Raw genomic sequence first — 16,657 nt, forward strand, 5'->3', positions numbered from 1 at the left:
CCTTACACACTCGACGGAGCTCCAACGAACTGTACCATCGGGGCCGTCAGTCCGTTTGCTTTTTAAAACACCGTAACTAACCGCGGCCACGGTATGCCTCAAGTGCCTACTGCTTACACGGTATGTACTCCACATAGACCACGAGGGCCGACCCCCGGATCGAGCAGTCCGAACGAGAGACCCGGAGAACCGTTACCGACCCCGGCATGCACCGGTATGTATGTACCCCACTCATCGCTAGGTATCTCCATGTACTACATACGGCACACACATGTCGTGCTCCACGCGCGTCGAATCCCCAACCTCACTCTTACGTACTCGTACAACGCTCCCCACAGCCGAATAAGCAAACATTGATGTACGGAGCAGAGGTAGCCGACGAGAAATAGCCAAATGGCGGGGAGGGAAGGGAGGGAGGGAGGGAAGAACCGAAGTCATGGATGCGGCATGATGGCTCGAGCGGGTAGGTTTTAACTACAAGGTAACTACCGGGGCCGATGTCTCGCTTCCGACTTGCTTTTTCTTTTTGCACTCGCCATTCGGCTCGGGCTGTGTCCGGTTCGCGTTCGCGCTCGGCTCCGACATCCCAAGTCGGGATTTGCGAGGCCGTGCGCGCCGTTGAACCCGACCGGCCGGCAGACGGACGGCCGGGCGAACCGCATCACGCGAGCTCACGGAAAAAGCCATATCTGTCCATGTGATGAGCATTGAAACCTCCGTGCAGTTTTCGCCAGAAAGAACCGTGACCCGGACTCCGCACGGAGTGGAGAAGATAATACCAACAACCGAACGAGAATCCTCTACCAAAGGTACCGGAAGCGGAATTGGGAATCCTTTGCATCCTCCGATGGTTTGAAAATCCCTCACACCCGCAAACAACGCGATCATACAGAAACAAACACCCAGATATCTACACCATATCCTACAGACCTAGGTACATGCATACTCGGCCTCCGCAGCACAGCTCTGTCAGACCAGGTTTTCCACGTTTCTGCACGGAAAACTGTGGGGAAACTCCATGCCTAACCGCATCGCGGAGACCGGTGGTAACGATTCCATTACAGCTTCGAATGCCATGATTGACGAGACGATAAGACGGGTTGATGGGTGTGGTGCCGCGTTCACCGCCACGCTAGCCGCGTGCTATTACCAATGCCAACCGTCAAGCGCATGGCCAAATGTTGGAACCTAACCTCGATGAGCGCAAAAAAAACCTGGCGAGTGTGGAACAGCCTAGAGTTTGTGACCTGCGATGTGCCTGTGAAATCCATAGGTAAGTATGCATATGTACTTTGGGGATGAAGACTGATGGAAGGAGTGTCGGTACCATACTCACATGAACATTCTGAGCATTCTACCGTACTGTGAGAACCGATTGCCGGCGACAGTCTACCTAGGTACGCGGTCAATGTATCCAACTTGTGTGCCGGCACTCCAGGCGATAACAATGGCCGGCTCCCTGAAGATTCCGCTTCAGCCACAGTAGCCCCCGAAGTGATAGCCATCCACCCCGCCCTGCAAGCCCGTCGCCGCCAATGACTGGGTCAGAGCCCACCGCCCTGTGAGCGGCCACCGGAATATACATGCCGTTCTGGAACGTTGAGAGACACGACTAGTCGGTCGATTGACGGGGTCCGACCAGTGCCGACCTCGAGTCACTACCAACCCGAATCACCCACACCTCCCAACCCCGAGTCACTACCAACCCCGGGCCAGGTAGTTACGCAGCAGAGGGTTGGTGTTGACGTCTGACAGTGTGCCTGGTGCGGACGCCACAAAAGCTTGATCCCAATACTAAGACGATGGCCGCAACTGACCATTCCGTTCGCACCCGGCACTTGGGCAGAGACGTAACGGGAAATCGTACAAGGGAATTGGATACCTGCCGCTCGAAAATCAGCCTCCGCACACCAGCCTTTCGGTCGTACATACTGCTGCATATTGGCCGGCCAGACCCCCCTCCGCCCCCTACCCCCCGCATGTTTACAGCCTGTATATAACTGGCTGGATTCCTGCCCTCATGGCCGCTGCATCTCCATCTTCATCTCAACATAAGCCTTCCTCACTCTCAGACAAAACACCTCAATCAGTCCCAGTCCTATCCAATCCACTCCACTCCAATCCACTCCAATCCACTCCGGTCTCTTACTTCAAACTCCATCAACATGTCCACCACCACCCAAGTCGACGACAGCAAGCAGTGGGACCGTGCCCAGAGTGTCGACAACATCAGCAGCACCCCGACAGGCGTTACCGGTGTCCCCCTCGAGTACTTTGAGAAACTCCATGGCGCCCGTTTCAACCCCGCCAAAACATTCGGTAACCCTGCACCAGTAGCTCTCGCCGGCCTGGTCATGTGCTTGACGCCGCTCTCCTGCCAGCTCATGGGATGGCGAGGCTCGGACAGCAGCGGAGCGGCCAACAACGGTGCCCACATCTTCTGCGGAGGACTGCTCCTCCTCCTCGGCGGTATCCTCGAGTTCTTCCTCGGCCACACCTTCTCGTTCGTCGTCTTCTCCGCGTACGGAGGATTCTTCTTCGCCCTCGGAGCCACCCTGATGCCCTTCTTCAATGCCACTCCCCCCTACGCCGGTGCCGAAGGCGGCCTGACCACCGAATTCTACAACTCGTTCGGCTTCTTCTACCTCTTCATCGGCCTGCTCTCCGTCCTCTTCCTGGTCTGCAGCATCCGCACCAACATCGTCCTCGTCGTCCTCTTCCTCGCCTACTCGATTGCCTTCCCGGTCCTCGCTGCTGCCGACTGGCAGCGCGGCCAGCACAACGAGGCGTCCGCACACACCCTCGAGGTCACCGCCGGTGCCGCTTGCTTCGTCGTCTCCCTCTGCGGCTGGTACGCACTCGCCGCCTCCCTTCTCGACTCGGTCGACATGCCGATCTCGCTGCCAATGGGTGACTTGAGCAAGTTGATCCCTGCTCGTAAGGCGGTCGACGAGGAGTCCCGATAATTTCGTGGTGGATTCTGATTATTATTTTTGCTGGTGTTACTGGTGGGGAGTGCGATGATGATGAATCTTTTTCCTTTGCTTGGGTTGTTTTTCCTTTGGGGTTTAATTGGAGCCACTGTATATAATAAAGGCTACAAAAGTTTGACTTTTTAAAACTTTCTTCTCGTTCGTTTCTCGTGAGAAGGTGTTTGCTCTACCTACGTGATCGTTTCAGTCCACTGGTGATATTTTTGACAACCGAAATCAAAACTCACGATGAAACTTAGAAGTCCAAGAGCGGAGACGATTAACGCTTTCCATCTCATCGTCCGCTGTTGAGATCAAACACTTGACCAGACAGACAGGCGAACGATTGTCCCATTGCTGGCGTTGATGAAAAATTCGCCAGACGAAATTTAACCAGCCAGGCGGTTTGGTTTCTGGCGTTTTCGCCGTGGAGAACAACCCATAGTTGGTCCAATTGAGACCAATCTCGAGATCCTCGACCACGAGATTCAGATTCAACTCAATCTCGAAGGTCTCGGACTGCGGCTCGAAATCCATCCATGGAAACTTCAACTTTTACGCCTTGGAGCGATTCCGCAGGCAAATGGAAACCCCTCAACACATAGGCGTGCCTTGTCGCAGCCCAGCCCAGCCCAGCCCTCCCTCCCTCCCGCTTGCTCAATCGGGTCGGAAGATAAACAACCCGCAAAAATCCGACCGGAGGTGCGGAGTTGTCCAGTTGAGAGTCTCTCGATACGGGATTGCCGCCAAAGATTGCGAACCAAGGCGAGTTGAAACCTCCGGCCGTTTCTCGCCACCGGGAGAGAAGCGGGAGCCGGAATTCCCCAGTTCAGTCCAGCCTCCCCACGACTCCCCACTCGCCACCGCCGTCGCCGCCCGTAGATAATCGTTCAGCCCCCAGGTCTCTCCCCCCGCAAGGCCCAGTCCACAATCCGAAATCGTCCGGTGCCTAAGTTAATCGGCGACCAAACCCGTCCCCCCACGAAAACTATCCATCCACCCATCCATCCCACCCCACCCCATCCCTTCCAGCCCGCCCACACCCTGGTCGAAAGTCCCTGCGATATCGATTGCGCTAGTCAACCACAGCAACTATAGTAGCGTGGACCACATATCGCATCGGTCGGTCCCAGAGTTGAGTTCTGGAGTCGACGTCTTGGCCAGCAAAGGATGGGAGCCGGTTGTCGTTGGGGGGGACGCGGAGTTTACTGCTTGATCCCGCCGCTATGGGGTAGCGGGGTTTGTATAGTACATGTGTGTAACTATGACATATGTACCTGTGTACCTATGGTGTGTATGTACGGCGGGGCGGGGCTGGGCGGGGCTCGGTGTTTTTTTTGTGATGCATTGGTCGCTGTGGCTGGTGGGAGTGGGTGGTGGGTGTTCTGGAAGATTGTTCCGTGCTAAGAGCTCGGGGTCGGTGCGGCTGAGCGGGGCGGGGGAAACGGTACTCGTAAACGGAAGAAAAAATTCTATAACCAGACAGCTGGAGCTGGCAGGACGTCCCTATATAATTATTGTATCCTCGTCCGCCGTCACGGAAGCGCCGCGTTGTGTCGAGCGCCTCACGCCTCAATTCGCCGTCCACATCTCTATCTACTATATCCTATCTATGCATTCGGCGACTGACCCCCCTCCCCCCCGCGCGTGCTCCCACAGGGCGACAGGTCGGCCGGCGCCCACTCTGAGTGGGTGGGTGCAGGTGCCGCGGACCGAGCCGCCACTACGGTAGGTAGCTAATCACTGTCCCCGAGATATGTACGCCGGCGCGCCGAAGGTGAGTTGCTCGTACGTAACGGAAACTGCGGTCCCGGGGTGGTGGGGTGTGGCGGATGCGCACCAGCCACGGCTAGGTAAGTGCACGGCATCTGTGGCACAGCCCGCGCCGGTGACACGTTGTTTTCAGGTAAACCACAGCAACGATGGAAATCCGTGGTCAGCCCGTCGGCCCGCCGAAAGAAAAGTGATGGAGGTGGGTATTGAAAATAATCCGCGGTAAATCATGTCATCGCCCATCCCCCGCCCCCGCCCCCCAGCCATAATTGGGTATGTATGTTTTGGCTTTCTGTAATGCGATATCCAGAATCCACAATACTGGTGAAGATGGGGGGCGGCCCCAAAATCACTACAGTGGTTGATCGTGTGATCAACTTTACAAATCTGCAACTTGGATCTTCGGGGAGAAGTGTGGGGAGGAGTCGAGTTTTTTCCGTGATGCCGGGGGGTCTCCCTCTCTTTCTCGTTTTTTTCCGCCGGAAATTTCCGGGACGCCGGCCACGCTGTTTTTCGCTGTGTGACGGAATACGGTACTAGTTATAGAGTATCCCCTTCGTTCATCGACGGCTCGCCGGACGGTAATTTCTCAGGATATTTCCGTGAAATTACGACTGTGGCCGAGAATTTTGAGGTCTCGGGGCGGGTGGGCGGGTACTACGAGGGTGGACGAAGCAGAAGCAGAAGCAAGGGATCATTCTCATACATAGTCTTCTACTATTCTACAGCGCCGGCATTGCACTTCCCACTTCAGTCTGAGCAATCTGAGCAATCTGAAGCCGCTGCTGTCCACGAACAAACGAAAAATGCGAAGGCTGTCACACACGCGACCAGAAGTGATGTGACATGTTGGGATATTTAGGATGGAATTGATGGCGCGGTAACCGTCCCCAACTTCCCACTTCCCCATTATTGCATTGCATTGAGAGATCAATTCATAGCATATCACCCCACGTGAGTGCTATACTATACTACACTATAGATACAACTAGCGAGCACTCAGCCCCGCCGACCACTGGTTATCTGGTACCGTATCTGAAATTCGAACACGTAAACCGGGCGGGCCTCTGACAGATTATCCAAGTACACTTGTGTGAAGGGTTAGGCTCAAACGGCAACTGGTTAAAAACCGACAGACTTGACGCACCAGCACCAACACCAGCACCAATACCAGCACCAGCACCGTGACCCACAAGCCATGGTAACTCCCCTAGGTATATGTATGTACCACAGCCCGCTCAATAACACCATGGCCCGCGGCTAGTAACTTCTGGACGAAACCCACGTAGAGTATCTAACGTACCTACGGAACTCCTATATACATGTCCAGATGTCATTCCGGTTCCTCAGCAGAGCCGATTTCACACCACCTTATAGTCCAGCAACTCGAATCTCTTGCTGCCAGACAAATTTCACGGACGAGATGAGCGAAGCCAGAGTAGTGGTAGTTAACAACGATGCCAAAATTCAAACGCCACAACCACAGCCACAGCAGCCACACTCCACAGTGCCACAGTGCCACACTCCACACTCCACACACTGGGTAGTAGGTACCTCGGTTGGCAAGTTGCAGCGAGTTGCAACAACCACCACCAGCCACCTGAGGATTTGGCTAAGGATTTGGTGTGGGGGGGGCTTGTGATTTAGCGTCAGTATGTATGCATATCAAGTACCTATGTATGCATATCATAGTAGTATCATATAGACATGCGAGCAGGACGCCACCATGTAACTAACATTGTGCAATGGGCATCGCACCCCACAGTCGAGTATGTAGGCACCTACTCTAGTCACGCGGCTGGAATTGAAATCGAAAACACGTGGAAGCCGACGCACACGGGCAACGGGGAAAAGCAGCCCTGCCGAAGCCGTGTCGGTCTGGCCGGGTGTCCGTCTGTTCGGTGTTCGGTCCGCTGTTCGGGATCATGTCTAATCAATCGGACGAAACGCTTTCTGCTTGCAGTCCAGGTATCACCGGGTTAACAGTGAACTCCCGTGGATGGGCTGGGCGGAGAGCAATATGGAACCCACATCGAGCTCACGGCCAGCAGTTGGAGACAGTGAGTGCAAACAGCTATAATCTGATAAGGTCGAATGCTATGAGACAAAAACAAAAACAAAAAATCAGTGGCTCCCGTGTGCTCCTGATCGTTGGAAATGCGCCACCTTCCGCTTGTCTGCCTGCGAGTAGCTCAGCGTGAACGGCCCTCAAACCCTCACCCCCCCCCCCACACACCACCACCACCACCGCTGCCGTCGACTTGAACTCATTGCAGAGTGACGTCCACTGCTCCCACTTCCGCCATTTGCAGGTTATGAGCTTTTACACAGGTAATAATTCAGCTACGGTCATAGAACCATGAACACACGGCTTCCCGTCCGCTCAGCCCTAGTTAAGCATGGTATCGCCAGGTTAGTACTGCAGTGGGTGACCATGCGGGAATCCCTGGTACCGTAGTTTTTTTCCCTCCCTTAATTTTTTTTGTTTTATCATACTCTTATTACACCTTCTTTTTTCCCCGGGTTGGGGTTCTGTTCCCAGTGTTTATGGTGTTAGGCACCTCACATGTGTGGTCAGTGATGTAATATCTCACTCGTTGCTTAGTCGCTTACGTGGTCATGATGGCGGGAGTACTGGCTGCCTACCACGGCTCTTTTATGTCTTCTCTCGAGACTTTCATACTCTAAATAATACAACACTTATTCATACATTCCAACAAGTGACGCAGAACCTCCACCCTCTAAGTCCAATTTCTTGCTAAGTCGTTCCGCTTGCAAAGTCGCGGGCTCCGGTGGAGCTTAGAGGGAAGGGGACAATATATAGGAACAGATCAAGCACGGTTCTCGGCCACACACACTACGTTTGCCGGTACGGTATCTAGGTATTTTCGGGGCAGAACTGTGCTTGGCTGCGGCCTGCGGGGTTGAGTGAAGGAACTCCTCCAGGCTTTGCGGATTTTGTGGTTGGATCATTGGTTCTACCTATTCACTTCTTCTTCGAAAAAGAGAGAGAGAGAAATTCAATTTATGTCGCATACGCCGTCGGCCTTGTATGTACAGACTATGGCGATCAACTTCACGCCGGCGTTGTTGACTACCCTATCATCAGCACGTCCCCATCCAGACGAAAAAGCAGACTCGGAGGCAACCGACTTATCACCGTCGGATCACCGTGCTTATCCTTCACGGCATTCGCAGTACTGACCACATCCGCGTCGTCCCTAACATTACATCGGAAATAGTGGATCCTCGGGTTCTGCTCCGCCTCGGCACGCAGCGGGTTCAGGTCGAGAACTACCACCTCCACCCCGCGCGCGGCAAACATTCCTGCCGCTGCGGCACCGACTCCACTGCTCCCGCCGGTCAATAGTACCAGTGGCGCTCGTCCACCGTCGAGCCGCCCGAGACGCCAGTTGTTGCGCGCACAGCGGTTCAGGAAGCCGTTGAGGTGGTAGACGATCCCGGCTGCTAGCACGAGCACGCTGGACGTCGGGTACGAGTGACGCAGGAACCAGGCGGCTGGTGCAGTGAGAAGCGGGTTCAGGAATACCGCTGCAACGAGAGAGCACACGGTATCGACGAAGATGCCTTCACGGGGGATAAGAGGTGCCATTGTCAACGATGGGGGTATGGTTCGGAGGAGTAAGTGGTAATGGGAATGGGAAATGGAGCAGTGTTATATTTAACAACCGGGCTAAGCTGATGTAATGCAAGACGTGGGATAAATATTAAACCGTCATGAGCGTGATCTGCACTGCTATAGCCTGATCAAGACAGGTACCTCACTGCCCAGTGCCCAGACATAATCTCGAGTGATGGTTCGTGAGACACATTAAAATAGATGTTGCAGTTGCGAGTTGCGAGTGCGACGTCAAGTCGAAACAAGCACATTCAATAACCTGGTTGCGAACAAATCCTTACGCCACAACGCCATCCAAGGATCCCCTCCAAGGATCCCCTCCAACGCTCTCAAGCAAAGAAAATCCCAACCAACCCCAACCCCAACCATCTAATCCCACCTCGCCCCGCCTCTCCCTCTCCCACTTCAACTCCTTCTCGAGCGCATCGCGGCCCTGCTTATACTGGCGCATGACATCTCCAGCGCTGGGCCCGCCCGTACGTATACCCTCCAACCCCCGCCTCAGCGCCGCCTCCCGCCGAAGGCTCTTTTCTAACTCTTCGTACAGTGCCCGCTGCAGCTTCTTCTCGTCTTGCAGCTGGGCGTGGAGGATGGCCTCTGTGGGGGTGGACATTGTTTATTGGCCACCTACCTAATATGCTGTTGTTTTGTTGTGTTGTGGTGTCTGGCGGTGTGTGGTTGTGTTGTGGTGTCTGGCGGTGTGTGGTTGTGTTGTGGTGTCTGGCAGTGTGTGGTTGTGTGCGTGCGAATGTGCGTCTTGTAGCGAAGCCGGAAGAGAAAGTCAGCGCGAGGTTAAGGAGGTAGGGAAATAGTCTGGAAATAGCAGAACGGATCCGCGTATTCAAGTTATACATATCATACAAAGTACCCGCACGCACACACTACCGACGTGCGTCCATATCCCCACAAACACAAAAGCTACCATAGATATAATAGCCTTGACCAGAAGATCCAAAGCATAGACTGACGACGGATCCGCCGACGACGAGGAGGAATAATAAGTGCATCCGAGTCCCGACGACTCGGAACCCGGAACTAAGCCGGCAGCGGCGAGACACACCCACTTCAGCGATCTCCTCGACCCGTCGTCGCGGTACACTCCCGCCCACGTTCGAGGATGCCGTTCAATCGAGAGAGAAGATAAACAGCGCATCGATTTCTACTACCTAGTAGTCACCTAGTACATCTAGAGAAGCGACACCACCTACCGAGTGAGCACTGGTGCTGCCAGCTCCGAATCCCCGGCATGGGTTGGAAATACGGTATAGTGAAGTATCGTATGGTATTTTCAAGCGCTTGGAAATAAGAGAAAGATAGAGTCGTATGCGGCTTTCCTGGACCGTGGCGGCGCCTGGGACATGATGCGGCGCACTCGAGTTCACCGCGGTCTGAAAACAGAGACGAGTGATGAGCAGTGCAACACGGTTTACTAGGTACCGCTGGGGATAGTTGCTCTACTATTGTTATCTAGTGTACTCTACTAGGTATAGACATCTCAATACCACCAGCTGCGAAACATTCCGTCCAAATACCGTACCCCCTCGTCCACGTCGTTCCCGTCGTCCCATCCTCCGGATGTGTACTCTACGTGCGAGCTTCGATACCGTAGTTTACATGTGCCACTTCCAGTCAGCTCGCACCGCCTGCTGCGATGCGTGAGCCAGCACTTGATCCGAGCAGCGAAGACCCAGGCAGTTCCGACGATGTGATCGGACTCCGGAGACGGAGACGTATCGTGATGGATCATGGAAATGGAAATTGGAAATGACAGCGAAGATGGTGGATCATAGGTGCCGGGTATGCGCATGTAGGCAGGTGGGTGGGTATGCTGTTGTTTCCCATCCAGCCAGCTCACGGCCAGGCAGATGAGATGGGCGGAAAAATAAGTGAGGGACCAGCACACCTTTGTATGCATACACAAATGCACACCTAAGGAAGTAGGTAGGTAAACCTTGAACGTGTTGGAACTTGGCCAGGCGTGGTCAAATACCTGGGTACTTGTAGGTACCGGTATCGCAACTTTGGCCACCGCCGTGGTTGTATGTACCCAAGAACCCGACACCATAGGTACTTGTCACATCCGAACTCAAACGTGGTCGGGATCTCTCCGGCGGCCTGATGTGTCGTTGCACTACCAGAGTAGTCTAGTAAAGGCGAGTTTGCGGACGCTCGGGTTGTCGCCGGCATAGGTACCAGGTACGCACTCTGCATGACCGGCGTGGTGGTGGTCCGCTTACTCCACATACCGGTGCTTTGGTACCTAGGTGTGAATATTTCAAATCCCTCACTCGAAGGGCTTATTGCACACACAACGTCGAATTCTGCAGAGATGTTTAACTAAACTAAACAAAAACGCAAGGCAAAACAGCAAAAAAGCAAAAAAGCAAAGAAAGAAGAAAAAAGAAGAAGAAGAAAACGAAGCGTGGGAAGGATCAACGACAGCCAGGTAATTTACTAGCAGACGTGCGCTGCGAGTCTGCGAGTCTGCGACAGCTCATTGGCATTACAGGCGATCGCCCATACAGATGCTTTGTGGCCACCCCTCACTGCTACGACAGTCTCACTCACACGCTGACACTCGTCGTCATGCGGTAAATCGTCGACTGCCGCACACTGCACACTACTTACAGTGCGTGCAGCGTATGCCAGCGCAGCTCAGAACGCACTCCCGTCACTCTGCTCGTTACTCGTCATTCGTTACTGAGCGCTGTCTCTGGCTCGTTACCGGAGCGCCGTCTCTGGCTCGTTACCGGAGCGCTGTCTCTGGCTCGTTACCGGAGCGCTGTCTCTGGCTCGTTACCGGAGCGCTGTATCAGACTCCGCGAGAGAGGGGGCGAGAGAGAGAAAGAGACAGCCAGTCCAGCCAGTCCAGCCAGTCCAGCCAGTCCAGCCAGTCCAGCCAGTCCAGCCAGTCCAGCCACTCTTCCGCCACGAGCTCTCGATGCTGCTTCTGATGCTGATGCACCTGCCATCACGAACCTGCATGCATGTGATCGTTTCGTTGCGGCGCAACTAGCTCCCGCTGCATGACGTCAAACTCAAAGAAGTCAGAGCCCCCTCGCGGCGAACTCGGAGGTATTTGGCCATCGGTAAGTTACAACCCCCTCCCCGCCAAAACATCATCCAAACTGCACACAGGACGGCGGGAATCCACGGACTCGGATGGGATCGTCTCGCGTCGCCGCTGCGTGGACTGAGGGGAAGCTGACTCAGTCATGCCGCTCATCGGGTCGGCGGGAAGTGCGACTGCGAGTGCTCTCTCGACGTCGAATCGGGTCGCTTGGATAGGGGAGAGGCAGAGAGAAAGAGCTTGAAAGCTCGAGGACGCACGCGAGTACTTATTCTGGTGAGGAGCGTGTAGATCCGTGGCCGTGGCTGCAGGAATCGAGTTACGACAATCCGTGGCTGCAGGAAACGAGTTACGACAATCCGTGTTGGCCTTCAATATAAAGATGCAGATTGGGCGCGGGCAGATAACCAGCACGAGCAGGCATCTTCTCCACCCATACCAGACCGAGATACATGCTCTGCCACTCGACTTCCTGCCAAGCCCCTCGAGAAAGACACCGGAAGAAAGTCTTCCAGAGGACTCTTCCACCGTCGAGAAGCACCTCACCCCGCCCACCACGCGGCGAACCCGCCTGTCTATGCCCTCTCGGTGATCTACTATACGACATGGCATGCCTCCACTCTAATCCGGCGAATTGCGCGTGAGTTGTCCGGGCTGGTTGACGATGGCGCCACTAGGGTCGCGTCAAAGTAGTTGCTCAATGTGCCCAGCGAAGTGCACTGACACTGCTCTATCATGGAGATCCCCCTCTCTTTTCCCCACCTACTTATCATACCCATTCTGCTCTCCATGTCCCTCCGCTGCGGGTGAGGAATTCTCCTCTGTCGGCGTCCTACCCAATCTACCGTCCGTGCGCAATCACAACCTGGCCACCGCTATGTGCTCTGTATGCGTGTGTGAGGTATGTATGCACTCTACTCTACCCTACTCTACTCTACTCTACGGCCGGCCGGCCAACCCGCCTGCTGTGTGCTCTGCGCTGCGCTGCACGGCTCTCGCCACCCCCATGGCACTACAGCCTGAAGACGTCGACACACTCTCCGAGATGCAGCAGCATCACCACTACCACCACCACTACTTGACGCGCACGGATCTCAAGCCCCTCCCAACGCCCCCCGCCCCTCTTTCCCCGCGTTTTTGCATGATTCCGGGCACACAGCGCACCTCGCACCCACCACCGCAGAGTCCACGACCATCACTAGGACGGTGGACCAGAACCACCTAGAGTGATTTGCATCCATCCATACTGCCACTACTCTACGGACGCTGCCAGATACTCACTCACCCGGCCCAGCCCAGCCCAGCCCAGCCCAGCCCAGCCCAGCTCGTCCCATTCATGTTGTCGTAGAGCGCTATCGATCCGCCTCTGCTGTCCGCCCTATTGCTTTTCCTTCTCCTCCGCCTAACACAGCTCCCCCACTCAACCTATTACCATACACACTCCACCGCTACGTCCCGAGATCCACCCGATACAACCTTACCTTAACCCAGGCAGGCCCTTGCTTCTTTCATCATACCCACCGACATCTGCCTCCCTCCCTCCCACCCACCGTCCAACCACGCACGGCACCCCCGGACCCGCGGAAGGAAACGAGTCCTGGTATATCCCCTGTGCCTATCGGATAGAGAGGAGCCATACCTATTTGCCTGCCGCCCCCTCCTCCTCCCCCTCCCCTCAGATACCGACGTAAAAAAGCAAAGCCGCCACCTATAAGCCCCCCACCCCGCATACCGTCGTCGCTGCGCCCGAACCCTGACCTCCGATCCAGGGTCCTCGACCCCCAAACCGCCCAAACCAAGCAGCAAAAGCAAAGACCCGTGCGCCTCTACCCGCCATGTCCATCTCCCTGCCGCCACGACCAACGGCCACCACCTCCCCCCCGACGGCAGCGGAACACTATGCCGCGCTCTCGGCCCTGCACACACACTACCGGGCCCTCGTCGCCGCCGAGCGCGACACCATGGTGCGCGAGCGCCAGCTGTGGGAGGACGAGCGGAAGCTCTACGTGCGGCGGATAGAAGAGCTGGAAGCCTCGACGACGACTGCCGGCCCGCCGCCACCCGCTCCCACCCAGCCCGTCGAGTGGTCGCCACCTGCCCACCAGCCCCCAACGCGGGACTGGGCTCCACCACCGTACATCGCCGCCGCCGCCGCGGCTACGATCGCCGGGTCACAACAGCAGCAACAGCAGCAGGAGAACTCACGCCCCGTGCCGCCCGCACCGCAACCGCCGCCGCCGCCTTCACAACCCGCCGCCACGACCAACAACAGCAACGCCAACAACAACGCCACCTCAAAACCGGTCCTAGCCCTCGACGAAGACGACGAGGACGACGAGATCTCGCCGGAGGAGATGGCGCAGCTGCTGCGCGAGGCGACACGGATCGTGTATCCCATCAGCCATGCGCGGCCGCGGGGCCGGAGTCTGGCGGAGCCGGCACACGGCGGCGCGGCTAGGGGTCGCCAGCCAAAACCGCATCATGAGAGTGAGCCCGAGGAGGGCAGCGGCGAGGAGGAGGTCGAGCTTAAGCTCAAGAAGACGAGTAATTTTGGGATGGACTTTGGGAAGTGGCGGTATTGATGGGGTTGTATGGTTATGGGGGACTGTGGGATTATTGCAAGCGAGCACGCTTCTTCTTTTTTTTCTCTTCTGATTTGAGTTTCATTTGGAAAGCTGGAAGTTGGAAAGTTGGAAAGGTCGACGAATTCCGCTCTTGTTTGATTTCGTTGCGTTTTGTGTTATGATGCATGCGTGCGTGCATGCGTGCGTGCGTGTCTGTGAGTTACCGAGTTACCGTTATTGAATATACCTGGCGCGATGATACCTTGAGACAAGACGAGACTCGAGGCGAGACTCGATGTGTGGCGTGTGGTGTGCGAAGTGTGGCGTGGTGTGTGGCTTGTGGTGTGTGGTGTGTGGATTGTGGCGTGCGATGTGCAAAGTGCGAAGTGCTCGCGGGCCGGTGGAGTGCTTGCTGCTGCAGCGGCGGCGGCGGGGAGATGGATACATGGTAAGTGCCGCCGACTATCCGCCTGTCTGCTGACTTTCTCGGAGGCCTCGGAAGTGGTGGGGGGTTCACCGAGGAACCGACACGACTCAGGTACTCTACTTTCCGCTGCAAATACGACGATATCTATGCAAGAGCGGGTGCAAGAGCGGATGCGAAAGCGATGACTATACCGGTAGCACTCCAGATTCGAAACTTCAATCACCAGCCGAAGAGAATCGCTCCACTCGGTAACGGTAACAACCCGCACACGGCGAACGAGTGAGGGATACGAGTGAGGAATAGGTAAGGAAGAGTCACACCGGAGCAGCCACCTACGGGAGGCAGGGGCGGATAGGATAGAATGGGACATGATCGAGTGTATGTACATAACCAAATACTTTGAAAACTCTCACCAAATCTCACGGTCGAATGGAAGAGAAAAGAATGAGAATGAAAGCGCAGGATTGGATGTGATTCCGGAGTTGGCTTTCGTATGTGTATAAGATGTACCTACTCGTGACCCGAATCCAAAGCTCCGGCGGTCAGTCCCGAGAGTCCTGAGTGACAAGCTATACGTGAGTAGCCCGCGCCCTGCTGTAGGTACTCTACTCTACATGTCGTCTACATGTCGTCCACATGTCGTCTACAAGTCTACCGGTACGATGTAGTCCACCAGTACAATACAATCGCAGTAGACCTAAAGCCCGTACACAAACGGGTACATACCGGTACCATACTGGTAGAGCTGGATGGAGTTGGCTGGCGGAAGTACCTAGAGTAACTAGAGTAGAGCTGCTCTGCTCTGCTTGTGATATCGTGATATCAAGTTACCTATGCGCCTCCATCGGTCCGCCGAACTGGGTACATATGTACTATTATAAGGAACTCCCGCTCCCGGTCCCGCTCCCGCACTCGTCCGGTTCGTGATGATGTGTGTATCATAGTTGATCGAAAGGTGCGGGATAGAGCGGCGGGATAGAGCGGCGGGAAAGAGCGGCGAGTCTTCGGTACCGGTGTGCGATGTAGGATGTAGGATACCCACCGGTACCTACTCTAGGCAATGCGGGGCACCTTGGTACCTACCGGCACAATATTCTGGCAGAGTTGGCTGGTAGTGACGAGTTCGGGGGAGATCTTTAAGGTTATATAGACCCCCTCCCTCCTGCAAGGCCCACCACTCGCTCAGCTGTCCCCGACCATGTGCGCGGAGTGCCGAAGTCTGGGCATGATGAATAACTAATCGCGATTCACGATGTACGGTACGATAGACGATATGATACATACGGCAGCCTGCGGGTAGATTGTGGCTACAAAAGTTTCGCCTACTCTACTCCACTCTACTCAGCTCTACATACTCAGTAATATACTCAGCTCTCCTCGCTCTCTTCAGTACTCCACATAACTACTCTGCTCAGTTAAACAGTTCAGGCGCGCCGTGGCAGGCAGCGGCAGGCAGCGTTTAGTTATATAGCAGTGGTGGTGGTGGTGGTGGTGGTGGTGGTGGTGGTGGTGGTGGTGGTGGTGGTGGTGGTGGTGGTGGTGGTGGTGGCGCAACTGACCGCCCGCGCTGACAACCCGTTACCTGCCAGCCCTGCCAACCTAACAACATGACATCACTCGGAACTCCGATGCACGGCCACGGATTCATCAGCAATTACCTCTGCCACTCCGCGCCGCCCCACGCCTTTCAGGCTTCCCCCCCCCCACAAAGTCCCCGGGCGGGCGCAAAGCCCCCAGGCACACAATGACCCCGGCCGCAAAAAGTCCCCGGAGTAATATCAATTAAGGAATACAAGGAACGCAGGGAATGTAAGGAGGACGTACAGCAACACCGTTACTCCGGCGTCAACGCCGTCGGCGGGAGTGCTCCAACGGGGTGTCTCCGCACCGCCGCGCACGATCGGGGTGCAGAGTTGTTCCGAGCGGGCCAATTAACCAGCTAGTCACGTACCAATAATGCCATCCATACTACCATCCAGCATAGGTGTTAGGAGTTAGGTAGCCTGAAGGTAGAAGATGATGGAAGCCTAACGATGTGGGGATGGGTGGGTGGATGCAACTTTTGACGACGGAACCGCGGGTTCGTGTGGCCAAAAAGTCGTGATAAATAGCAAAGTTTTCCTTCCTCTTCTTTTTTTTTTCATCATCAGCAGCTCATCCACTCCACCGCATCCACTCCACACACACATACCAATTCCCAATCCCAACACC

The 16,657-nt window shown here is 55.5% G+C and overlaps 4 protein-coding genes across 4 annotated transcripts; 3 read left to right on the forward strand and 1 right to left on the reverse strand.

The window, feature by feature from the left end:
* The first annotated feature begins 1,969 nt into the window (after nt 1-1,969).
* On the forward strand, nt 1,970-3,199 carry BZA05DRAFT_394282 (GPR1/FUN34/yaaH family-domain-containing protein). The gene has a single exon (XM_051483309.1). It carries the CDS (start codon nt 2,166-2,168, stop codon nt 2,964-2,966), a length of 801 nt encoding a protein of 266 aa, XP_051340956.1. The 5' UTR covers nt 1,970-2,165; the 3' UTR covers nt 2,967-3,199.
* Nucleotides 3,200-7,660: 4,461 nt separating this feature from the next.
* Nucleotides 7,661-8,333, reverse strand: BZA05DRAFT_435433 (uncharacterized protein). The gene is made up of 2 exons (XM_051486367.1): nt 7,899-8,333; nt 7,661-7,839 (listed from the first exon to the last, which is right to left on the reverse strand). The coding sequence occupies exons 1-2, from the start codon at nt 8,068-8,070 to the stop codon at nt 7,766-7,768; spliced, it is 246 nt and encodes an 81-aa protein (XP_051340957.1). The 5' UTR covers nt 8,071-8,333; the 3' UTR covers nt 7,661-7,765.
* Nucleotides 8,334-11,699: 3,366 nt separating this feature from the next.
* Nucleotides 11,700-12,937, forward strand: BZA05DRAFT_266210 (uncharacterized protein). Its single transcript, XM_051480184.1, has 2 exons — nt 11,700-12,095; nt 12,197-12,937. Exons 1-2 carry the CDS (start codon nt 11,908-11,910, stop codon nt 12,678-12,680), a joined length of 672 nt encoding a protein of 223 aa, XP_051340958.1. The 5' UTR covers nt 11,700-11,907; the 3' UTR covers nt 12,681-12,937.
* Nucleotides 12,938-13,290: 353 nt separating this feature from the next.
* On the forward strand, nt 13,291-14,037 carry BZA05DRAFT_443949 (uncharacterized protein; the record flags this gene model as incomplete). Its single annotated transcript, XM_051486876.1, has 1 exon — nt 13,291-14,037. The coding sequence occupies one exon, from the start codon at nt 13,291-13,293 to the stop codon at nt 14,035-14,037; it is 747 nt and encodes a 248-aa protein (XP_051340959.1).
* Nucleotides 14,038-16,657: the final 2,620 nt, after the last annotated feature.

This window comes from Tricharina praecox (genome assembly GCF_024521635.1).
Source record: "Tricharina praecox strain CBS 144465 chromosome Unknown BZA05scaffold_8, whole genome shotgun sequence".
NCBI classification, from domain to species: domain Eukaryota; kingdom Fungi; phylum Ascomycota; class Pezizomycetes; order Pezizales; family Pyronemataceae; genus Tricharina; species Tricharina praecox.

Bases quoted from the DNA above. Each gene is read 5' to 3' on its own strand.
- BZA05DRAFT_394282 (XM_051483309.1), top strand. From the start codon at position 2,166: ATGTCCACCACCACCCAAGTCGACGACAGCAAGCAGTGGGACCGTGCC.
- BZA05DRAFT_435433 (XM_051486367.1), bottom strand. From the start codon at position 8,070: ATGTTTGCCGCGCGCGGGGTGGAGGTGGTAGTTCTCGACCTGAACCCG. The intron at 7,840-7,898 runs GTCGGTTGCCTC...ATGATAGGGTAG, and splicing joins CGGTGATCCGACGGTGATAA to TCAACAACGCCGGCGTGAAG.
- BZA05DRAFT_266210 (XM_051480184.1), top strand. From the start codon at position 11,908: ATGCTCTGCCACTCGACTTCCTGCCAAGCCCCTCGAGAAAGACACCGG. The intron at 12,096-12,196 runs GTGAGTTGTCCG...TCTATCATGGAG, and splicing joins TCTAATCCGGCGAATTGCGC to ATCCCCCTCTCTTTTCCCCA.